Source organism: Capra hircus, chromosome 14, assembly GCF_001704415.2.
Source record: "Capra hircus breed San Clemente chromosome 14, ASM170441v1, whole genome shotgun sequence".
NCBI lineage: Eukaryota > Metazoa > Chordata > Mammalia > Artiodactyla > Bovidae > Capra > Capra hircus.
The window spans coordinates 4,430,607-4,456,958 of NC_030821.1; the positions used below are offsets into that span (position 1 = coordinate 4,430,607).

At 39.7% G+C, this 26,352-nt stretch overlaps 1 protein-coding gene across 4 annotated transcripts in view; it reads left to right on the top strand.

Annotated features, from left to right (window-relative positions):
• The window catches only part of RALYL (RALY RNA binding protein-like), an 817,853-nt gene that overhangs the window by 750,193 nt on the left and 41,308 nt on the right, over positions 1 to 26,352 (top strand). For all 4 annotated transcript variants that reach the window (XM_013969344.2, XM_005689272.2, XM_018058166.1 and 1 more), the window contains exon 7: positions 9,958 to 10,071. In XM_013969344.2, coding sequence (XP_013824798.1) covers positions 9,958 to 10,071 — 114 coding nt within the window. The remainder of the gene's footprint in view (positions 1 to 9,957; positions 10,072 to 26,352) is intronic.

Here is a 26,352-nt window from a genome sequence, read left to right on the forward strand (position 1 = left end):
AGAACACAGAACAGATCTGCACTCCAGAGCCCCACAGAGTCCAGCTCAGTTTTAATTTTAGGGAACTAGGCAACTATGACTGTGATAACTTCTTGTCAAAATGGGGCATAGGACTTCCCCAGCTTGGAGTATAGACACTGAATCGGAAGTATTTCTGAGTTCCAAGTTTTAGATCTGAGTCTTGTATGATTAAAATCCTAATCCCTTGGTTTGCCATTTTGGTGTAACAGACCCAATTAGAAGTAGTTGGAGAAGTGATAACTGGAATTTAGTAGACAAAATAAATCTCATTTTTTTTTTAAGAAGAATAGGCCTGAAACCCAGTCTAGACCTGGCACTTCAGGGAGACTTGTAGCCATGTAGCCAGTTGCCTAGTTTTATAAAAAGTAAGGTTACTAGCTTCCAGAAGACATTGTTTTGAAAATGGTGGCATCCAAGCCTGACACAACTCAGAAAACTCAAGTGTTTAGCAATACAAGGTCTAATCTGAAAGTACACCCATAGCATCACTTAGTTATTTTCCAGGATATCTGAACCATAGCTACTCTATTTTGACTTTTAATTGTAAACTTTTCCTTAATAGCCAAAGCAGATTTTACCATTAATGATGTCAGTGTTTCTCTAGGTATGAGAAGATGCAAGAATTGGGACTCATAAAATCTTTTCCTGAAAAGATCTAACTATCTGAAGGCCTGTTCTGCCAGTTTTTTTCAGAGCACAGAGTGCCTCATTCCTGATTTTCAGGAGGCATTTGAACTCCTTTCAGGGGCATTTAAAGTCAGCAGTTGCAGCGGCCATGATTTAATCACCATAGATGCAGATGGCAAGTGTCAGTCTTCAGTTGGCAGAGCCCCATTTTGCTCATAAACTTGACCATGATTATGAGGGGGGCACTTTATGACTATTTTATCCCATGGTGCTGAGAGTGTCCATTTTCAGGTAAACAGACCACTCAATGTGCTGTTACTGGACTAGGCCATAAAAGAGTATCCAAACTTTTTTGGACCACCTGTCTTACTAGCTTTTTGGTCCAGGAAAATATTCCCTCTTGTTGCTTTTTGCCATATCTAGAGTTACACTGTTACCATCATTGATCTCATATGGGACTATATATTGTTTTATTAGAGGCCTCACACACATATTGGACAGTGTAAGAAACAGCAATTTCGTAAAACAGGTGAAATACAAATAACATAGCCAGCAGTATTAGTAAAGCCACAAGTAAGACTTCTGTTAAGAACTTCCATTAGATGTAGCCCAGGATATCTCAGGTCACTGACTTAGTCTGCCCTGTAGAATCTTTATCTTTCAGGGAAATTACATGTTGGCACCATCTATAAGGAACACAGCCCAGCTTTCTAGTGTCACTAGACTGATTATCTTTAGTATGATTTAAAAATTTTTTTTTTCTTTAACATAGAGGAGACTTTAAACCTAAATTACTGTAGCCTGGTATTATCTATATAAATCCATCTCATAATTGTAGGAGATTTTCCCCTCCTTTGTGGAAACTTTTTTTGTTCTGATTGAGCTTGGGTAATAGAAAAAAAGCTCAAATTTATAGCCAGAGTCAGAGCAGGCATTATTAATTGGCCTGGTGAGGGGATCCTATCTAGTAATACCATAGTGACCTGAAAATGACTATAAATTTTAAGTAAATTTTCTCAGGGCCAACCAGTTAGAGTCTGGTAATAGAGAAATTTACCAAGGTAACCCAGAACTAGACACAGGTAATTGGCCACAAACCCAACAATTGGATTGATTTTTTTAAAACTAGCATAGGATCAGGCCTATGATAGAAAAGCATTTGACTTATATGCAAAGGTCTAAGAAGTCAAGAAAACATAAATGATCATAAGAGTCAGGTCCAGCATCTCGGGGAAGCTGTCTACCTCTGATGTCGTCGTCTTCTCATCCTGGTGTAGTGTAGTTTCTCCTGATAAAAAAAAAGTCCTTCCATCCATGTTGGAGACAGTCCCTTAAATTATGTCGTTTTTCAGTCCTGGTTGCAGGTCATGAGGCATCTGATCTTCATCCAAAGATAGATTACTGAGATAAGCTTCAGAAACAAACTTAGGGTGTTCTTCAAGAATTTAATTAAATTTTACATTAACATCACATAACAGCAAAGAACTATCTAAGAGATGAGTCTTACTAGATGCAGACCTCCATTAACAAACTGGTATTTAACATTTCAAAATACCTTTTTTTTTTTTTAAGTTACCCTTATTTTTCTTAAATATAACCAAATTAAGGCTAGTTTGTTTGCAAAATAGGTCTGTTCTCATTTTGCTGAAACATTTACAGAGTCTCAGACTGAACTTTTAAAATAAAACAAGGCTGGGAATTTCACACCAAAGTCTTATCACAGATTTTGCCTAACAAATCTAGGTGAATTTTTTCCTTTTTAAGGTCTCAAACATTTCTTGAGATTTTTGTATCCGTGAGATAACCTTCCTAACTCATTTGATAAACTTACTGGAAACCTAAGAACTTCCAATTTTTGGAGGAGTCAGATAGAAAATATAATTGTTTTGTTTATAACATTTAATTTTACCAAAGTATTGTCATAATTAGTTTGAGAGGAATATTTTTTTTTACTCCCTGAAAACATAAGATTTAAACCCATAATTTTTCGGATAGAAACCATAAAAATTATAAGCATATTCGCTGGTTCATTCAGTCCTTTTGCTAACTTTTGTGAAGTCATCAGGTTTTTCATTAAAATACCAGGACATATCAGAATGTTAAAAACTCCATATAATTTTTAGGATATCTTTATTAGTTATTTTACCATACATTATAACATGAGCGGATTTATTACTCATTTGATAATCTTTTCCATGTAATTTAACCAATCAAATAAACACAGTTTAATATCTCTCTTTGGGAGGCTTCAGGGGCCCTCTGAAGCCTCCCAAAGTTAGCTAGAAGCCAAAAGTGCTTCCTAGAATGATTTAGGAAGTTTTGTCAATAAATATCAGAAAGGTTTTCCAGCACTCAGTCAGATGGGACTATAGGTCACTGTGAAGCAATAGCTATTCACTCAGCCAAAGTAACAATATGGGATTTCAGAGGCAAATACAGAACAGACCATTTAAGAGGCAAATAAACTTAAATCTATTGTCAAATGCAGTTTAACATCTGAAGAAAGTGTGTCCTTTTAACAGAGAGAAAAGCCAAATTCAAGTTTTTGCACCAGCTTATTTTTAGTCATTAACAGTCTCAAATTTCTTTAGCTTCTTTGTGAGAGGAAACTAATGTTCAGTAATAAATGTTTTAAAATCTTATTCCATTTGGAAATGAGCTAGCTAGTCAGTGAACTTCCATCACTTAGTTTAGCACAACCCAATTTAAGTTACCCCAGTTTGGACAGACTATTTCAGACAGACATTCCTAAAGCATAATTATTCTTAATAGAGTTTATCTAAAAGCTCATATCTGATTTACATTTTTTTGAAGTTTTTTTTTTAACTTGAGGTAATTTTCTTATTGACAAACTTGTAACAGATATAATATTTAACTTATATTAAACCTAGGTACAATGAAAATATTTTTTTAACATTAATTACTCTAAGACATGTCTATTTTAAATAGGTCAACAAACAAACATTAATATCAGGTATTTAACATTGAATATTTTCCAGTTCACCTGAACCTGGAATTTATTGTTTAATTTAGAATTACTTGATTTGTAAGCACTTACCTTTTTTTAAGCCAGATAAATAGATCTCATATACAAATTAACCTCAAAAATATTTCCCAGAGACAGAGACATACCAAGACATATTTAGACAGACACAGTGCAAGATCTAGCTTCAAGTCCTTTTTTTTTTTTCAGTGTCAGGAGTTAGAGATGGTCTAGATAAGTGTTTCTGAGAGCACAAGAGATTTTATTGGTCTCAAGGCACAGGGAAAGAAAATCAAGTTCTAACAAATGGCGGCAGGTCTAAACCACATGGTGGCCAGACAAAGCAAAATGGCCATCAAAAATCACAACACAGATCACAGAGTTAAAACACACACACATATAAACCCGGCAGTCTTCATCAAAGTGAAGGTGAAGTCGCTCAGTCGTATCAGACTGTTTGCGACCTGTGGACTGTAGCCTACCAAGCCTTTCCGTAACATCAAAGATTTTAAGGGAGGAAAGGAAGCCAGGCTGAAAAAGAAGGGAGAGGAGGCAGGAGAGGGGGTGCAAAAGGGGTGGCCTTACAGACGTCTCCTGCCACCTACAGATACCCAGGCGTTACGGGACTTTTCCCTGGCCTTCCAGAGAAGGGAGGACTGGAACTCGGCTCCACTAGAAATCAGAACCAGAATTCAAGTTCTCTGCCAAGAGGAGGTGATCAGTCTCTAATCCTCAGCTCAGGCTGAGGGGCCTTAGACCAGATTTCTGTATCCAGGACCAGGGGACTAGAAAAACAGGGAAGGATAGGAAGGGTTAAGGAGAGGAGACAGAGAGGGAAGGGGAGAGAGATCAATAAAGTCTCTTGTTCCTTACTGGTTGGGGCACTCTGGCCAGTTGTCTGCATCAGGAGGAGACCAGGGACAAAAAGGTCCCAGTTGCGGCCGCTGGGTCTGGTCCAGTGGCAGGCAAGCTGGCCCCTGAGTACCCCGAGTGGTCAGGATGTCAGTCTCAGTGAAGAAGAGTCCCACCAGAGTCACCATTTGTTGCAGGAAGAGGGACCCCTTCCAGGGCCCGAAACTGGGCTCTTGCCTAACACTCGGAAATGAATTGTCCGAGGAGACATATGTGCTGACAAAGCAAGAGATTTTATTGGGAAAGGGCACCCGGGTGGAGAGCAGCAGGGTAAGGAAACCCAGGAGAGCTGCCCTGCCGCGTGGCTCACAATGTACAGGCGGTGTCTCCTTTAAACCTTTCCCGAACTCTTCCGGTTGGTGGAGGCTTATTAGTTCCGTATTCTTTATCAGGATCTGCTGTCATAAAACAACTCATGCAGATGGTTACTATGGTGCCTGGCCAGGGTGGGGCAGTTTCAGTCAGTGTGCTTCCCCTAACAATAACCCCCTGCAAGATGGGGTATATAGCGGCGCCGTTGGTTCAGGCTCCTTGAGATTCTTTGGGTTCTTTCTTACATGTGTCGCCAACACCTGAGGGGTAGAAAATCCCTGTTGAGGCAAAAAAGGTTTTACCCAAGGAGGGGGGGAGCTTGGTCAGGGTGTCTGATCCGAAGTCAGAAGATGATATCTCGGACTTGGTGTACAGTTCCCAAGTCAAAGGTGCCTTCTGAGGGCCAACCTACATGGAAGGTCGGCCATTCTGCACTGCAAAAAGTTATTAATTTTTTTTCTTCACCAGCACCGATAGATTCTGTGCTCTAGACTTAAAATCAGAGAAGTGGTCAGTCCTAAGAGACAAAGGAGTAGAAGTTGTTTGTCCCATGATTACAGAGAAAAAGACAGGAGACCAACTGAGCACACAAAGAGCAGAGACAGTGCCGGCACTCACACAGACGCAACAGACAGATAACAAATGTACATCGGCCAAAAGCACAGTACTAGGTCTTCCCGGGCCCCCCTTTTTTAACCTTTTTCTCCCCTTGAGAGTATCTTACCAGCAGGACGTCCACAGAGCCAGCTGCCTCCCCAGCACAATGCCAGGCCTTGGCCTTACGCTGGTCTTAACCAGAAAACAGAGCCAGCGGCCTCCCCAGCACGATGCTGGGCCTCGGCCTTACGCTGGACTTAACCAGAAAACAGAGCCAGCGGCCTCCCCAGCACGATGCTGGGCCTCGGCCTTACGCTGGACTTAACCAGAAAACAGAGCCAGCGGCCTCCCCAGCACGATGCTGGGCCTTGGCCTTACGCTGGACTTAACCAGAAAACACCGGTGTTCAGAGATCTCTCCTCCTAGTGAGGAAACCCCCTCTACCGGGAGAGTGTTGTTCTTCCCAGTTAAAGGGATCCCGGATGAGCCCCCAAATGTTGTGCCCAGAGTCTGAGTCCCCAAAACTGAGAGAATAAGACGTCCACAGCAATGCAAAAGCACAAAGGGGTTTATTGCTAGCTTGAGTTAGGGCCCAGGTCTCATCCAGCACAGTGGAATCTGACAAGAGCCCCGAGCTCTGAATCACATCTACTTTTATACAGATGGTTCTTTGTTCCTGTAACAGCATAGCTGATTGGTTAAACCATATGCACGCGTGGGACTTTTAAACCTCGCATCCCTATCTGGATTGGCTCGGGTCTGGCATGGGCGAGGGGCTACGGGGATTTTTCTGATTGGTCGAGCTACACTGCCTGTGGGAGTTTCCAGTGCCTCAGCCTTCCTAGAGACTAAACCTCAGGCCTAGCCTGCCCCTTAGAGCCTGTCCTGGCTCCAGTTTGGTCCTAACAGTGTCTAGCGGTAAATGTGAAATGCTGTTAAATAGACTGCAGATGAGAAATCCACCTTCCAGTGGGCTGAACTAAGAAGAATTAATAGGGGAGGTAAGATTAAAACTAAGCTCCAAAAAGCAGATAGACATAATAGAGAAAAGAAAGACTCTCTGCTGGAAAAGGTATGTAAATAATAGTAATAGTATTTTCTGCTTCTATCAGGTATTTTGCTTGATGATATTCTGGTCATGATGCTAAGTGCTTTATGTACACTGTTTCATTAAATTCTTATAACAAGTCTTTAGGGTAAAGGGTGGAAGTTAAAGATAAGGAACCTGAATCTTAGTAATTACAACTGATTCTCCAATAAACATAGTTGCAAATCAGCCTATCTGGTTGCACACACTATTAGCTCAAGCATTAAGTTATTCTGTTCAAATGACGTTGCTTTCACAAACAATGGAATATATACCTGGAAACATACTTTAGAGCAGACCCTGAAGACCAGTTTGAAGAATGGTGAATGTGTTCAGTTCAGTTCAGTCGGTCAGTAGTGTCTGACTCTTTACAACCCCATGAACCACAGCGCGCCAGGCCTCCCTGTCTATCGCCAACTCCCGGATTTTACTCAGACTCATGTCCATTGAGTTGGTGATGTCATCCAACCATCTCATCCTCTGTCATCCCCTTCTCCTCCTGCCTTCAATCTTTCCCAGCATCAGGGTCTTTTCCAATGAGTTGGTTCTTCACATCAGGTGGCCGAAGTATTGGAGCTTCAGCTTCAGCATCAGTCCTTCCAATGAATATTCAGGACTGATTTCCTTTAGGATGGACTGGTTGGATCTCCTTGCAGTCCAAGGGACTCTCAAGAGCCTTCTCCAATACCACAGTTCGAAAGCATCAATTCCTTAGTGCTCAGCTTTCTTTGTGCTTTTGGTCTTTCTTCTATAGAAATTGGGACATTCTGGAAGTTTTCAATAGAGAGGATTTATGGCTTTTATATATATGACTTTGCATTTACTATTTAAGAGGCCACATGAACTAAAAGCGGAAACGCAATTAAGAGTTCAATGGAAATGGACAGGAAAAGAAAGAGGTAAAAAAAGAAAGGAAGACGGACAGGGATGCTTTACACCTAAGACTCCTCAATTCTGAACTGACTTTAAGTTTTCAAAACTTGTCTGATGTCTAAGTTGCAAAATTTTTAAAATTTTAGGTTTGGAAATCTGTAGTTGTAAAATATACATCTATTTTGGCAGAGTAAGTAAAAACAAGCAGGAGCTTAATCCCAGGTTTAGTAGAAACATTCTTAAACAGGAACCCCACCTCCCAAAGTAGAACAAGGCAGAAAAGATTACAGACAAAGGCATATTGGACACAGAGATGGCTTGTCTCAGGAGCATCATGTGGAAACCAGATACAGCAGCCCAGACCCAGACCCCACCTACAGATAACCCCACTGAAAGAGGAAGCTCCAGGACTTCAGGCCAGGTGAGTGGGCAGCTTTCTCCCGAGCAGAGCCCTGAAGGGCCCGAAGCCAACAGCTTTCCCAGTCACTCAAGAAGCAGCCAAGATTTTCTAGGCCCCAATTTGCAAGACTTTAACGAGCATCTGCTGGTCACCATCCCAAGAGTGGAGCTGGGATATTTGCACAGGGCTGAAGGCTGATTGGAATTCCCGGATAGGGACAGGGAGGAGAAGACAGGTTACGTCATTAGTTTTATCTAAGCTTGAATTGTCTTAACTAAGTAATCCCAAATTTTGTAGTAATACCACTCCAATCTTAAAAGACATTCTATTAAGTGGGATATTAGTGATTTATTTGTTTATGTCTTTTTTAAGGAAATAATTAGTGAACCTCATTTCTGGGCTGAGGAGTGACCCCACTTACTGAAAATATATATTCTATTAATCTCCAGCCACAGTCCTATTTCTCTTGGCCCAACATCTAAGGTTTTAAGACAAAATAGTTTCTATCACGTTTGATAGATTTAAGTAAAACTACATGACATGCTTCCATCAAAGGAAATTAAAATCATTCTTCAAAGCAGAGTCAATTTGCAATTATGACAGATGATGATTTTCAAATTTAGTTGAGATTCAACAATGGCACTTTGATGTCTTGGAAATAATTGACGTAGGAGTAATTCTCTATTTTAAACTGTGTTCTCCTTTCAATCTGGTTCTTCATAATAAAAACTCTCTACAGGGTCACTTATTCTTCCAGTTTTTATTTTGTAAACTACTTTATATCATAAATAAAAATTTTCTTGTTATGGAAAATTTCTTATTTTATAATAGAAATTTTTTTCATGTTTATATTGGAGAAAGTCTGGTGAGGAATTAATGTACATTGATGCATACTTTATCATATAGCTTATATCATATGCCTTAGTTGACAGGTAGCTCTGTTTCAAGCAAACATATATTGCATTTAGTTTTTTATTACTTACAAAAATTCCTGAAGACTAAAGACTCAAACTAAACACTCAATTTCTTTAGGAATATCCAGCCGAGATTATTATAAACTTGAAAGGAACAGTGAAAGAGATGGATAGTAGACTAACATCAAAATCCTCACCCCAGATATTGAAGCCCAGCTCTCCCTGAGGCATGGGCACCCAAAAACTCACTTAATGAAAGCTCATAGACAAGTATAGCTCTTCTAGAGTTATAGTTTTAAAAATCTTTGATCTTATTACTGATCATGGCAGAGTTTCCAGTGATTCTCAGAGAAATGAGAAAATAAGAACAAGGCAGTGACTTTTTCATAAACATAAGCAATTTTCATTGAAACGATTGTCCTTAAATAGGAAACTGACCTTTTCTTAAGTCTATCTCTTTATAAAATAATTGTTGTTATCATTGATAGTAGAATGTTTGCTGTTATTTTTAACATCCTTACTTGGCAAAATTAAAAATAGTCAATCTTGTGTTAATCCCATTTTTAATTAGTCCCACTAAACATCCAAAACCTCGAAGAGGAACCGCTACTGTAGAAAATACCAGTGGGAACTTCAGTGAATTTCTTTTCCTTCCAGCCACAGGGCCTAAAAAGAGGCATGTTCAACCCCACTGCTGCAATTTTTAAAAAAGGAAATACCAAAAGTCCAGCAAGTTGGAGAGAGTTCTCTAGCATTAAAGATTTTTCTTTAGAGGATAAATGTTATGCCCCGATTTCAGTCCATCATCAGGGAACTGGATTAAAACTATCACTGACTGCTGAAACATATATTGCAACATAGTTCCTCAAAGCAGTATTAACATACCTGTCATGATTTAACCATTTCTCAATCTGAATCCATCTGATAGAACAGACTTACCCTATCATTTGCCAGAACCGAATTCAGTATCATTTAGTTATTGCAAAAATCATTTCCAGATTCTTCTGTCCCACTGCATAACCTTTGGTGAAAAGATTCAGGGTCAAATGCCGAGAACCACTGCTTGTGTATTCCAGGGTCCTGGAAGCAACGAGAAACAGATAAGACTGAAAGGTGTCCTGTGGAATGTGACAGAGTGTGGAGGAAATTTAGAGTGTCTGTGGGTTATGTTCTAATCGGGTCATGGTGCATTTGACATTCTATTGCATTCTTTCCCTTCTCCCCTCTCCAGTGAAATCAGACGAGTTGCAGACAATCAAGAAAGAATTAACCCAGATCAAAACTAAAATTGACTCCTTGCTAGGGCGCCTGGAGAAGATTGAGAAGCAGCAGAAGGCGGAGGCTGGTAAGTGAAAAAGAGCTGTGGCCGCAGACGTGTTGGAATCAAACCACTCACACCCTGTCAGTCACCAAGACAGAGCAGGTTCAGGCACGCTGGCTGAGTCTAACAGTGTTTAGCAGATACACACACATCGTCTTTAAACATAGAATTGCAATGATGGAATCTGATTTTTCCTTTTTAAAGAAGATGAGCCAAGTTGCCTAAAATTCATATTTTTTAAAAGATAGAGGGAAAGGAAAAGTATTTTGATGCTAATAAGTAACAGTTGGATTATATTAAAGGTTTATATCTCAATATCAAGTGACCTTTAAGACAATTAAATCAGTAAATGGAATAGTCTATCAGGGCTAAAATTACATTCATATTTCATCAAATTGACTGCAGCAAAATTGAACAGATTTCAGAAGCCACGTTTGTAAAGTCCCACTCTTGAACTGCTACAACTCCACAAAACTTCAGAACTCAGTTTCAGGATGTCAGTGTCAATGATATGCCTAGCCACCCAAGGCCATTTCATTTGACTTAATTCTTTAGCTTAATGTCTTCTCTTTGAAATATCAGCCCTGACCCTAGTTCCATGCTAATACTCTTTATTTATTTATTTATTTTTAACTGGAGGATAATTGCTTTACAATATTGTGCTGGCTTCTGCCATACATCAACATGAATCAGCCACAGGTACACATGTGTCCCCTCCTTCTGGAACCGCCCTCCCACCCCATCCCACCCCTCTAGGTAGCTACAGAGTGCCAATTTGAGTTCCCTAGTCTAATACCCTTTAATATGGCAACCGAGAGTTGTAAAATTACACATTTTAAACAGAACTGGGGGTAAACTTGGAGATGAGCTAGAGCATACATTGCAAATTGCCTCCTGCTAGGTCTTTGATGTCTTAGAAGCTCCTTGAAAATGAGCTGAGGGCTGAAAGAAGACCTGGGAAATAGAGAGACTCATGACTCCTCCAAACCCAGCCCTTTCTCCAAATAGTGTGGCTCCACCTGCGTCTATTTTATAGGTTGAAATTCATCATAAGATTTCATTGGCTGACAGAGCTTCACTTTTCAAAATTAAGCAAGACAGTTTTGAAAACCGCTCATCAAATCCAGCTTTCTCATTTTGCAGATGAGAAAAGGAAGGCCCGAGGAAGTAAAGTGACTTTTCCATGACCACATGAATGGTTCATGATAGACCTAGAGTCTCCAAGCCAGGTCTGGTGAGGGAAAGGAGTGCCTCCTCTGAGGTATCAGCCTCAGGTTCCGCTCAGGATCTGCCTGCAGTGAGGCTCCCTAGGTAACAACCGGTGATGAGATCCAGCCTGTTTGTTGCCCGTGACATTGGGCAGGGGACCAGCACCGACCTTCCGGTGATTAGTGACGCAGGGTTCAGAAATGAAGCCGGTGTTGAGGGGGTGTCGAGCCTAATGGATGAGAGAGGTATACTGTGGTTCAAATCCTCACACGCCACCTCGCCTCCATTTTCTCGTTTATCAGATGAGGCCAGTAATGGCTACCTGACCTTGCGAGAAGGGAGTCAAGTAGCAAATGTAAGTTACTTACTAGCCCAGAATAAATGCTTCGTAATTGGAGCCATTTAGTGTCCATAGAAATGTAAGCATATATAGGGAAACAAATACTTCTTACTTCCCTGACACCAGTTTTTTAAATCATAAGCATGTACCTAGATTCTCATTAACTTTTATCGAGTTAGTGTGGAGGAGAAATGATAGATAAATAATAGACAAAATAAGATCATTTTTATTACAAATTTCTGTCACATTTTCTATTGAGAAAAGATGCACTGCCTATACTTCTTAATGGAGAAATTTAGATTTCAGAAAGTTTTTTATCTGCTGTCTATGGCACTAATCTAAACCGTTGCCAGAACTGAAATATCCTGATGTTGCCTAAATCAATGTTTCCCTTTGAGGAACTTCTGTGAAATTCGTTATTATGTAAAACAACCCTTACAGCAAAGGACTTTGATAACCAATTTGCACTTCAGTTTAAAGGATTATGGAGAACTCATTTAAATATAAATCACCTCAAAGAGAAAAATGTGATCCTTATTCCATCATATTATAACTTCCAGTTTCCTGCAATGAAAAATACCTTCCGTATATCTTCTTAGAAGATCATCTATAAACATGACACTAAAATTCAAAGCTTGAATTTTCTTTTCATGTCACCTTATTTTTGTATGTGTTTCAATTTTCCCAGTCACAAGGCAGTTATCTTTAAAATGATAGGCTTAAGCCTTTGATATTTCTGTCTTTCCTACTTGAACATATAGGAAGAAAATGGAATTATTTAATTTGTAATTTCATTCTGTTAGTAATTGTCTCCTGAACAATATTCATATTTATGGAGTTAAGACGATCACTTTCTAAATTTTTTTCATGAAAAGAAATCAGGGTTGCATGGTGTCTGTACTACATGATAGAAAGTGGAGAGAAATATTTTAAATCTTTTTAAGTGCCCGATACCTCCTTACAGAATTTAAGGGGATACTCATTTTATTGTTTATTTGGTTGCAGGCCAGTTATTCAGTAGTTAACATTCACTCTTCACTATTGCTCTTTTATAGACCTCACATTTCGAACTTATTCCATCTGATGATGAAAATTTCCAGCTTAGGATACTGGCAGCAGAGATGGAGGGTTACATGCAGGATAAAGCCACACAGCATGGAACTTGTCCTGAGTTCAAGTTTCATAGGATCATTTTTTTCTTTTTTGTATGAAATCCTAAGCTATCAGGAGTAATTGTAATGAGGTTATAATGACATCCTTTTGGATTTTTTATGCCTTAAATTGCTGGTAATAGATGTTTGCACGGTATCCTGTCTCTTCCTTTGAAGATATGAACTTCCTCAGGACAAGGTCATGTTTTCACTAACTTTTGTAAATCTTCAAACACTGTGTACTATGCACTAGGCATGATTTAGCAAGTCATTTAACTTCTCTAGGTCTCAGGCCCCACAAATGAAAATTAGAGGAAGGGATTATGGCCTCAAACATATGGTCTAGCTTTTAAATCATGATTAATATGAATCCACTCTGCAAGTGTTATTTTTTTCCTACTTGAATAATTCAAATAACATTGCTTTGGAATATGGTGACTATGGATTATTTTAAACAACAAATAACACGTATCAGTTTGGCCTCCAATTGTCCTTCTTAGATGATCCTTTTAAAAGAGAGTCATAAATTGACATAAATTGATACGAAGAGTACAGTTTATGTGTGGTTTACATAGTGATGCAAAATGATCATAAAAGGTAAAAGGAGAGAAAAGGAAAACTAAAGACAATACCATACAATGGACAGTGACCTCTTTAAAAATCAAATTCCCTGCAAAGACTCTCTGATATGAAAAGGCAATTAGGCATTCTTTAATTCAACTTTATTCTCAGTGGTAGGCCTCATGTGTGACCTGTCAGACTCACTTGGACAATTCCAATGAAAATAGCTAACCTGTCCTACCCATTAGAACTGACCATTAGAGAGGTCACACTTCAGTCCCGGATAAGTTCATCCTGCCTGTACGTTTGGTATATGAAAAAAGGCAAAATGGATGTCTGAGGAGGCCTTACAAATAGCTGAGAAAAGACGAGACGTTGAAGACAAAGGAGGAAAGGAAAGATACACCCATTTGAATGCAGAGTTCCAAAGAATAGCAAGGAGAAATAAGAAAGCCTTCCTCAGCGATCAACGCAGAGGAATAGAGGAAAACAATAGAATGGGAAAGACTAGAGGTCTCTTCAAGAAAATTATGGACACCAAGGAACATTTCATGCAAGATAGGCTCGATAAAAGATAGAAATGGTATGGGCCTAACAGAAGCAAAAGATATTAAGAAGAGGTGGCAAGAATACACAGAACTATACAAAAAGATTTTCATGACTCAGATAATCAAGATGGTATGATCACTCACCTAGAGCCAGACATCCTGGAATGTAAAGTCAAATGGGCCTTAGGAAGCATCACTTATGAACAAAGCTAGTGGAGGTGATGGAATTCTAGTTGAGCTATTTCAGTTCTAAAAGATGATGCTGTGAAAGTGCTACACTTAATATGCCAGCAAATCTGGAAAGCTCAGCAGTGGCCAGGACTGGAAAAGGTCAGTTTTCATTCCAATCCCAAAGAAAGGCAATGCCAAAGAATGCTCAAACTACCACACAGTTGCTCTCATCTCACACACTAGTAAGGTAATGCTCAAAATTCTCCAAGCCAGGCTTCAACAGTACGTGAACTGTGAACTTCCAGATGTTCAAGCTGGATTTAGGAAAGGCAGAGAAAGTAGAGATCAAATTACCAACATCCATTGGATCACAGAAAAAGCAGGAGAGTTCCATAAAGACATCTATCTCTGTTTCATTGACTGCTCTAAAGTGTTTGACGATGTGGATCACAACAAACTGTGGAAAATTCTTAGAGATAGGAATACCAGACCAATTTACTTGCTTCCTAACGTTACTTTGCCAACAAAGGTCCATGTAGTCAAGGCTATGGTTTTCCAATGGTCATGTATGGATGTGAGAGTTGGACTGTAAAGAAAGCTGATCGCCGTAGAATTGATGCTTTTGAAGTGTGGTGTTGGAGAAGACTCTTGAGAGTCCCTTGGTCTGCAAGGAGATCCAACCAGTCCATTCTAAAGGAGATCAGCCCTGGGATTTCTTTGGAAGGAATGATGCTAAAGCTGAAACTCCAGTACTTTGGCCACCTCATACGAAGAGTTGACTCATTGGAAAAGACCCTGATGCTGGGAGGGACTGGGGGCAAGAGGAGAAGGGGAAGACAAAGGATGAGATGGCTAGATGGCATCACTGACTCGATGGCCGTGAGTTTGAGTGAACTCCGGGAGATGGACAGGGAGGCCTGGAGTGCTGCGATTCATGGGATCGCAAAGAATTGGACACGACTGAGCAACTGAACTGAACTGAACTGAAGACATCAGTATGCATGCCAAGAAGCAACAGTTATACCTGGACATGGAACAACAAACTGGTTCCAAATTGGGAAAGGAGTATGTCAAGGCTGTATATTGTCACCCTGCTTATTTAGCTTACATGCAGAATACATCGTGAGAAATTCTGGGCTGGATGAAACACAAGCTGGAGTCAAGATTGCTAGGAGAAATATCAATAACCTCAGACACACAGTTGACACCACCATTATGGCAGAAAGTGAAGAGGAACTAAAGAGCCTCCTGATGAAAGTGAAAGAAGAGAGTGAAAAAGTTGGCTTAAAGCTCAGCATTCAAAAAATTAAGATCATGGCATCCAGTCCCATCACTCCATGGCAAACAGATGGAAAAACAATGGAAACAGTGACAGACTTTATTTTGGGGGCTCCAAAATCACTGCAGATGGTGACTGCAGCCATGAAATAAAAAGACGCTTACTCCTTGGAAGAAAAACTATGACCAACCTAGACAGGATATTACAAAGCAGAGACATTGCTTTGCCGAAAAAAGGTCTGTCTAGTCAAAGGTATGGTTTTTCCAGTAGTCAGGTATGGATGTGAGAATTGGACTATAAATAAAACTGAGTGCTGAAGAATTGATGCTTTTGAACTGTGGTGTTGGAGAAGACTCTTTAGAGTCCCTTGGGCTGCAAGGAGATCCAACCAGTCCATCCTAAAAGAAATCAGTCCTGGGTGTTCATTGGAAGGACTGATGTTGAACCTGAAACTCCAGTACTTTGGCCACCTTATGTGAAGAGCTGACTCATTTGAAAAGACCCTGATGATGGGAAATATTGAGGGCAGGAGGAGAAGGGAACGACAGAGGATGAGATGGTTGGATGGCATCAGTGACTCGATTGATATGAGCTTGAGCAAGCTCTAGAAATTGGTGATGGACAGGGAGCCCTGACATGCTGCAGTCCATGGGGTCACAAAGAGTCAGACATGACTGAGTGACTGAACTGAATATATCTGGTAAAAAGTGTAGATTTAAAAAAAAATGTCCAAAAATTAGAATATTACAAACAAATACCACATATTTATGCATCAGTGCTCCTTATACTGAGCTGAAATAAACTTTGTTTGCATTTGGTTTATGTGTCCTTTTATGCCCTCTGAAACCAAGCTGAGTGTCTAATTTCTTGTGAATATAATAGCCAATTAAATACATAAAAGAGTTGTAGTATTGTAACTCTTCCAAAACTTCTGAATAGGAAGTCTATATAAGTGGCCAGAGACACTCAACTTAGTTGCATTCAAATTTTGGTCAAAGAACTTTGAAGCCTTCTATTCTCATAATCAGTTTAGTTCAGTCGTGTCCAACTCTTTGTGACCCCCATGCACTGCAGCACGCCAGGCTTCCCTGTCCATCACCAACCCCTGGAGCTTGTTCAAACTCATGTCCATCAAGTCAGTGATGCCATCAACCATCTCATCCTCTGTCATCCCCTTCTCCTCCTGCCTTCAGTCTTTCCTGGCATCAGGGTCTTTTCTAATTAGTCAGCATTTTGCATCAGTTGTCCAAACTATTGGAGTTTCAGCTTCAGCATCAGTCTTTCCAATGAATATTCAGGGCTGATATCCTTTAGGATGGACTGGTTGGATCTGCTTGTGGTCCAAGGGACTCTCAAGAGTCTTTTCCAACACCACAGTTCAAAAGCGTGAATTCAATAGCACTCAGCTTTCTTTATGGTCCCACTCTCACATCCATACATGACCACTGGAAAAACCATATCCTTGACTAGACGGACCTTTGTCGACTCTGGGTAAATATCAGTAACTGTTTCAGCTGCTTCTCTTGTACTTTAGTTTTGGATCTTGAACCACTGCCATCCCCCTTCTCTGGTCATTCTATAGTTTATCAACTGCACACTGTGGTCCTCAGAGTAGAAAATGTTGCTCCAGATGTAATCTGCTGCAGCAGCCTATAATGTGACTACTGGTTCTGCTCTGAATACCTGACTGCTATCACTTAGACTTTGGATTACATTGGTCTTGTGTCTGGTTACAGATGTTGAACTGCACACGTGAATTAAACTCTGCTCCCTCCTGATACTGCATTAAAATAATGTCTAGGTTTTAAAAAAGAAAATTCTTAGACATAAAAGAGAATGAGAACAAAATTTTAGAAGCTGGAAAGCTGATGGAGAACTCTGCCTGACTTAACACATCCTAGAAATGAATCCAGTTTTAACCACAGAACTCCCAAAAGGCTCAGGATCAAAGCTATCATATTCCTATGGAAAAGAGGGTATAAATGGCTAAAAATCTGTTAGGAAACATATTTCTATGTCACCATTCCCAACTCTTCCTGGTCCACTAGAAGCCCTAAGAAGTTTCCTCTAGGAAAGTGAAAACAACAAATTTCAGATGTAATAGACAACTAACAAATTTGAAGGCAGTTTTTAACAGGGAGAAAAATAGAAGTTTACACAGTTACTCTAGAAATTCCAAGAATTCTTTTCCCCTTCCAGACTACTGGTAGGCCACTGGAAGAGGTTTTAATTGGGAATATGAGCAGCTTAAGAAAAAAGATTTAAAGACATTGGCATGGGTACAAGCCAAGGAAACAGTATCACCCTGCAGAAACAAGATCCCATTATTCTTACAAAACTGTCCATCCATATTTTAATACTGTTAATATGAGCAGACAAGGTTCACCAGATGGCAGAAAGCATTTAACATTAAAAGCAAATACCAAAAGAGAAGAGACAAAGAACCAAAAAAAAAAAAAAAAAGGAGGAATCAGATTGAGCAGGAAGAATGAAACTTCCAAATAAAACAGTGAACCGCTGATTAACACCCTCAGAGAGAAAGAGAAGACATTACATTCATGAAATAAGAGCACAAGCTTAAAACTCAGTATTTAAAAGGCAGATGAAAGTGGTTTTAGAAATTAACATATGATAGCACAAATCAATAACACAGAATTGAAAGACAAATTTCAGGAAATTCTCCCAGACAATACAAAAGAAACTACAGATGGGAAATAGGAAGGGAAGGGTATGGAAATTACTGGGTAAATATCTAAAAAACAGGGCTTCGGAAAGAAAGAGGAGAAGGATCATCCAAAAAAAGTTTTTCAGGGAAAAAGTTAACCAAAACTGAAGAACATGGTCAACAAGATTGAAAGATCCCCTGAGTGCCTGTAATTGGAGCACATCAAAGCAGGGAACGGTGACATTTCAGAACACGGGGCCAAAGAGAAGATCCTACAAGCTCCCAGAGGGACAGCAAGGAAAAGAGACAGAAAATGTTTTATATAAAGAAGCAGGAATCAGAATGCCAACGGGGTTTTCAGCAGCCACACTAAAAGCTAGAAGGCAATGAAAACATGCCCTAAAAATTCTGAGAGAAGAGTATTTGCAGGCTGCAGTTCTATACCTAATTCCCAAAGCAAGGAGTTAAACTCTAAAAGGGAAAAACATGATTTTCCCAAAGCAAGAAATCCGAAGGCAAAGGGAATCCTCAGGAGGATGGTGAGGAAGAGTCTAGCATATGAGTTAAGAAAGAGACCTGGAAATAACTGAGTCCAGGGAAACCAGTTCAGAAGTTCTGGGAGAGACTTTGTCAAGAGGATGAAATGGGTCCAGTGGCTAATAGGTGGGGAAGTGAATTCACTGAGATGAGACTCACACATATGGTTGAGGAGCAGGTAAGTTTACAGAAGCATTTGTACAAGTCAAAGAGGCATAGAAGCACGTAGAGAATTAAGTTAATAACACGCAAACACCCAAAGGAAATGGATGTTTCTTTTACCTCCAAAGAAAGTAAAATACTGTTTGGGAAAGAAAAAATTACTCATTATATACTAACAGCTTAGCTTCCCAAAGCATTTACATAGTTAAATTTATGTAAAAACTGAAAATTGATCTAATCTAGTGTATAGCTCTCTAAGGAGATGGGAAGTGGGGACTTGTAGACAGAGAACTGAGTCTCCGGGTGATGTCAGTAGACAATGAATAAAACTTAATCAAGAGGTAGCAATAGAAACATGCTGTTTGGGAAACAAAGCCAAGTTTTTAACAGAACAGCTTTGCAAATACAACGCCCTTAAAGAGCTGAGAATGCTGAAGCAAGTGGGACTTGCTATTTTTCTTAACAAATCTTGTGGAAATATTTAACTACAAAAGTTGTTTTCAAGAAGCCCAATTTACAGGGTGAGGGAGATGAGATTGAGTTATCCTTAGCAAATGGATCAGGACTTTCCCAGCTACTTCTTGGAAACATCCTGTGACATCCATCAGAAAAGTGTCACTGGACACGTTAAAAATGACAAGGAAGACTTCACGTGAGACTGCTGTGGCCAGGGTCAAAACTATTGGAATTAAAAAAAAAATAGGGGATGGAAATTGAGCTCTACTGAAACAAAAGACATGAGGGTTTTTAAATGCAAGACTGCAATGATAAAAATGTATTGGAGGATATTAGTAGGGAGGCTGATCAATAAGATGAGGCCACCTGTGTTTGCTGACTGAGTCTATGGGAGTCAGGCTCCTGTTGGTCCATGGAGACCAGGAGACAGGAGTCGTCCCATCTTTTTCCGATGATTGCATTTCAAAGGGAGGGCCTCCAGGTCTTTAGAAGACATGCCAGATTTGTGAAAAGATGTACACTTCAAAGAAGCACAGAAAGAATCCGCAGTTGGAAGGATTCTAAAGTAAATGCTCTAAGAAAAAGGAAGTCAGGACCATAGTCAGAATAAAGGCTGTCAAAGAGCAGTCACGCCGAGGCTAACAGCAAGGTTTTCTTTGTAACAGCGCAGTCATAGCCTTTCAGAGCGGACTCCTTTCTCCTCTAAATACACACTTCTTTCCATGTCCGACTTCTGTCACATTACCATGTAACAAATCCTGTCATCCACACTGCCGATCTCAACATCATCTTCTGACCCTACTATGACTCGCGTTGCAAAATCTGACCTTTGGCATCTTTTTACTCAACACCTTCTATTTTCTGATTGCTGTTCACTCGCTCAGAGAGTCATGTCTGACTCTCTGCGACCCCATGGACTGCACCACGCCAGGCTTCCCTGTCCTTCACCATCTCCTGGAGCTGGCTTAAACTCTTGTCTATTGAGCCAGTGATGCCACCCAACCATCTCGTCCTCTGTCGTCCCCTTCTCCTCCTGCCTTCAATCTTTCTCAGCATCAGGGTCTTTTCTAATGAGTCAGCTCTTCACATCAGGTGGCCAATGTATTGGAGTTTCAGCTTCAGCATCAGTCTTTCCAATGAATATTCAGGAATGATATCCTTTAGGATGGACTTGTTGGATCTCCTTGCAGTCCAAGGGACTCTCAAGAGTCTTGTACAGCACCACAGTTCAGAAGCATCAATTCTTCGGTGCTCAGCTTTCTTTAGGTTCCAACTCTCACATCCATACATGACTACTGGAAAAACAACAGCTTTGACTACACAAACCTTTGTTGGCAAAGTAATGTCTCTGCTTTTTAATATGTTGTCTAAGTTGGTCATAACTTTTCTTCCAAGGAGCAAGCATCTTTTTATTTCTTGGCTGCAGTCACCATCTGCAGTGATTGGAGCCCAAGAAAATTAAGTCTGTCACTATTTCTATTGCTTTCCCAGAAGTTTTCTGGAATTCTCTTGCTTTTTCTATGATCCAGTGAATGTTGACAATTTAATCTCTGGTTCCTCTGCCTTTTCTAAATCCAGCTTGAACACCTGGAAGTTCTCAGTTCACGTACTGTTGAAGCCTGACTTGGAGAATTTTGAGCATTACTTCGTTAGCGTGTGAGATGAGTGCAGTTGTGCAGTAGCTTGAGCCTTCTTTGGCATTGCCTTTCTTTGGGACTGGAATGAAAACTGACCTTTTCCAGTCCTGTAGCCACTGCTGAGTTTTCCAAATTTGCTTGCATATTGAGTGCAGCACTTTCACAGCATCATCTTTTAGGATTAGAAATAGCTCAGCTAGAATTCCATCACCTCCACTAGCTTTGTTTGTAGTGATGCTTCCTAAGGCCCACTTGATTTTGCACTCCAAAATGTCTGGCTCTAGATTAGTGATCACACCATCATGGTTATCTGGGCATGAAGACCTGTTTTGTGTAATTCTTCCATGCATTTATACCACCTCTTCTTAATGTCTTCTGCTTCTATTAAGTCTGTACGATTTCTGTCCTTTTTTCCAGTGGTACTGCTAATACCCAAGCCCACTCATATGCTCTGTTGCCTTTTTCTTAGTTTTTTAAGAGCTTTTAGCTGTTCTCTCCAATTCTAGTTTGTTTCCTCCCTAATTCATCTTCCATGGGACACATAGATTTATACTGCTAAAACATCCAAGGGCCCAGTCTTGGAAATTAACAGAGCCAGGTTCGCATCCAGAAGAAACTTATTTCCAGGACTTACCAACTGCAAAAAATTTGGAAAGGTCCTTATAAAATGTATAAAATGAGTAAAATAATATCTGTTCCTTAAAATTAGTGGGATTTAAACAAACAGTAGCTCAGTGATTTTTTTAATCATTTTATTAAATGTTTGGTTACCTCTACCATCAAGGGTGCTTCTTGTGAACACTTTGAGGTCATCTTGTCCCAGAATGTACTGATGTAACTAATATTTTAATCTAGAAGCATTCCTCTTGAATAACTTCCTTAATGCTCACTTATGTCATTATTAGTAATGCCAGTCATAAAATGTACATCTTTCTAATTGATATTTACTGGAATAATTGAGTTAAATTCATATTATATACAGGTGTTGCAGAATTTTTAAAAAATATAGTTTATACTCCAATGCAAAAACAATGGTTTCAGGATACTAGCTGACTCTGATGAGTAATGTGGCTGTTTTATGTCAACATCCTTTCCAACCATCTGCTAAGTACAATTCAGCTAGCAATTAGCTAGCAATTAAGCCAGCATTTCAAAAAATATAATTGCCAACTCAACCAATTTTCAAAGTTATATTAATGATAATAGCTCTACAGCAAACTGAATTTAATAAAAATGCTTCTAAGATAAATCACAACAATTTTAACTTGTTTTCTAGATCATATATGTGTCTTGAAATAGAATGAGATGTACAGGAAAAGTATTTGAGTATGAAGATTGAAATTCAGTATCAAGTTCTTTCCTTTCAAGGCTTTTTAGAGCCTGAGGCATTTTTCCTTAAACAGAAGTATTTACCTGTCACTTGCACGTCTTTTCTTTGATAGCCATTGCTTAGTTTGAACATGTATCCCTAAGCAGACTTCTTCATTCTTGTATTTAAAATTACCTGGTTCCTCCCTCCTACACTGTTGATAGGAACATAAGTTGGTTCAGCCACTGTGGAAAACAGCATAGACGTTCCTCAGAAAACTAAAAACGGAATTAACACATGAGCCAGCAATCCCACTCTTTGGCATATATCTGGACAAAACTATAATTCCACGGGATACGTGCACTTACATGTTTATAGACACACTATTCACAATAGCCAAGATGTGGAAACAACTTGCATGTCCATGGACAGATGAATGGATAAAAAAGATGTGGTGTATATATATATATACACACAATAAAATACTACTCAGCCGCACAAACAACGAAATAATGTCATTTGCAGCAATATGGATGCAACTAGAGATTTTCGTATTAAGTGAGGTAAGTCAGAAAAAGAAAGATAACAACAGATGATATCACTTATATGTGGACTCTAAAATATGACCCAAAGGAACCTGTCTATGAAACAGACTCAGACAGAGACATAAAGAGCAGACTTGTGCTTGCCAAGGGAACTGGGGCTGGGGGAGGGTGAGCTGGGAGGGTGGGGTTAGCAGATGTCAGCTTTTATATACAGGACCAAGAAACAGGCTTCTGCTTCACTGCAGTAGTCCCTGCCGCCCCAGGAGTGACATTCAATCAGTTCAGTTCAATTGCTCAGCCGTGTCCGACTCTTTGCGACCCCATGAATCACAGCACGCCAGGCCTCCCTGTCCATCACCATCTCCCGGAGTTCACTCAGACTCACGTCCATCAAGTCCGTGATGCCATCCAGCCATCTCATCCTCGGTCATCCCCTTCTCCTCCTGCCCCCAATCCCTCCCAGCATCAGAGTCTTTTCCAATGAGTCAACTCTTCGCATGAGGTGGCCAAAGTACTGGAGTTTCAGCCTTAGCATCATTCCTTCCAAAGAAATCCCAGGGTTGACCTCCTTCAGAATGGACTGGTTGGATCTCCTTGCAGTCCAAGGGACTCTCAAGAGTCTTCTCCAACACCACAGTTTAAAAGCATCAATTCTTCGGTGCTCAGCCTTCTTCACAGTCCAACTCTCACATCCATACATGACCACAGGAAAAACCATAACCTTGACTAGACGGACCTTAGTCGGCAAAGTAATGTCTCTGCTTTTGAATATACTATCTAGGTTGGTTATAACTTTTCTTGCAAGGAGTAAGTAATTTCATGGCTGCAGTCACCATCTGCAGTGATTTTGGAGCCCCAAAAAATAAAGTCTGCAACTGTTTCTACTGTTTCCCCATCTATTTCCCATGAAGTGATGGGACCGGATACCATGATCTTCATTTTCTGAATATTGAGCTTTAAGCCAACTTTTAGCCTATGATAAACCCTAGTAGAAAAGAATGCTTCTTAAAAAAGACTGTGAGTGTATATTGACACACTTGTGTTATATGTGTGTAACTGAATCACTTTGCCGGACAGCAGTGATTAACAGTATTGCAAACCAAGTATACTTCAATAAGAGATTTTAAAATTAAAAAAAAAATTAAGCCTAAAAAAAATTGTCTGGCTTTTGATTCAGCACTCACCCAGTGTGTTCAATTAGGCCTTTTTCTTGAGCTATGTTAGAAAACAACCCAGGCTGTGGAGTCAGACAACCTGTGATGGGAATTCCAGCTCATTGTGGCCACCTTCCCGAACATCTGCACGCCTCACTTTTTCCCTCTGGGAAATGGGAAATAAGCCTGCCCTTCAGGATGCTTCAGTGCCTAAGAGTAATGAATGTCCCATAGTCAGCACTTTGTAAGCGACTGCTAACTTGCAGCCAAAATGAACATTTTTTCTGTTGGAATTCATAATTTATATAATATTAGAGATACCTTTGGAGAAGGCGATGGCACCCCACTCTGGTACTCTTGCCTGGAAAATCCCATGGGCGGAGGAGCCTGGTGGGCTGCAGTCCATGGGGTCGCAAAGAGTCAGACACGACTGAGCGACTTCCCTTTCACTTTTCCCTTTCATGCATTGGAGAAGGAAATGGCAACCCACTCCAGTGTTCTTGCCTGGAGAATCCCAGGGACAGGGGAGCCTGGTGGGCTGCCATCTATGGTGTCGCACAGGGTCAGACATGACTGAAGCAACTTAGCAGAGCAGAGAGAGATACCTTTCAGGCACAAGCTGTGAACTTTTTGGCTCCTGACATATTCTTTTAAAAAATCTAAAACTAACTCACTTTTCTCCCAAAAGAAATGTTGTGGTCACACTCACTCTGACTTGAAAAGTCAGTGAGGACTCCCGGACACCAGTGTTCAAAGGCAGCCCGCCTCCACCTGAAGTCTTCACAGTTTATTTTTCTCCTCAAGACCTGTCAGGATAACCGTGAACAACTTTTCTCTGAGACGCTCTCACACTCCGCAGTTAACTTTGCCTTAGCGGTGTGGGGCTCTTGTGTAGAATGTGGCAAGGAGGTTTCTTTTAGTTTCTTGCTGAATTTATATTGTTGCTACCACGGTGCCAAATTCAAAAATCACTTTGACTCTGTGAAAAGAATTTGATGCCCACGCATTTTTTTTTTAGTTCCATAAAAATTCAGGAATATATTCAACAAATATTTAATTTGCACATAAGGCTCCGAGTTACAAAAATCCATAAAAATGTTTCTGACCCAAAGAAACTTCGGTAGTAGAGATATAAGTGCACACATGTGTGCATACCCGTACAACCACAATAAAAAGTAAAAATAAGTAGAAAAAGAATTGCAGATAAATAGACTGCTCTGACATTAAGAATAAACTAAAAGCCTACAACTACTACTAAGCTACTCATTTCTAGTAGAAGTAAAATTAGATAATTATTAAAAAAAATAAGTTGCTTTCTTTCTATTTCAGCAGTATAGTAACTGGATCAAAACTGCTTATTGTGAACCAGCAGTTTAATGAACAAGATAAGCTTTCATGTGTGCTTTTTTTCATGAAACCTATCACCATTTAGTGATTATCACATTTTCCAGTGATAATGACAAAAATTTGTGATGACCACATTGCTAAAGCACATATTGATTATATGTCTGTTGAACTCCTATGAATCAATTAAGCCTTTTTTCTCCACTCAGATAATATCTCCCATTCATTTAGCTTTCAAATTAATGAGTGGATGAATGAGGATGTTGCAGAGTTTTTTGCAATATGCCATATTAATGCACAACTGCCTTTGAAATAGGTCATCAGAGGAGTTACACATATATTGCATATCAGTACACAAAACAGAGTAATTTAAAACATCATCTGTCTAAACAGAAATTAAGGGACCATATCAAAGCCAGAATTGTCTTTGTAATATATAATTCTTAATGATTAGTAGTGATGAATTATTTTGCCATGGACAATTTATCTATAGCCATTAAGCAATCAATACAGATTCAACTCAATAATTATTTGGAACCTTCTAAGGTAACATGTTTGTGTGGCCTTTATTTAAAAACATATTCACTTCTTTTTCTTCACTTGAGTACACTGAAACCCTCTGAAAGATGCTATTTTTATGCTCATCTTTCAGAAAAGAAAATTGCTAGAACTAGTAATTAGCAAATGTGTGGATCTCAAATCCTATATTATCTCTAATACCTTCTCTCTTCTGTGTATGAGGCGTTCAGTGAGGGGTGCAGAGCACATCAAAATATTTCTTGATAACTGACTTGTATTGCATTTTTCACTTTACAAAAGATCAATATCTTTATTATCCGCTTAGAGTGTGACAATGACCTTTTGAAGCAATAGCTCAAGTTTCAAGGAAGCTTAAACACTAATGAGAAAAGGAGAGGACAACAGGAGAACTATTTGATCCAAGCTTTGGTTAATCAAAGGAGAAGGGATTGTATTCAGCTAAGAAGATCAGGAAAGTCAGCTTGGATTCCAAAGATAACTGAATCATATTGTTATGCAAAGCCAAATGAGAATTACACAGCTCCAAGATCTGGTCCTGCATAGACTCTGTGACAGAGATTTTCTAGGGGAGGGGAGGATATATATATATAAACTTTCAATATCCAAAACTGGCGATTCTTAAAGAACAAATATTTCTGATATCATTAGAGAGGAAACAGAGATGCCAGATCAAATGAATTTCCAATAGAATGTGAAT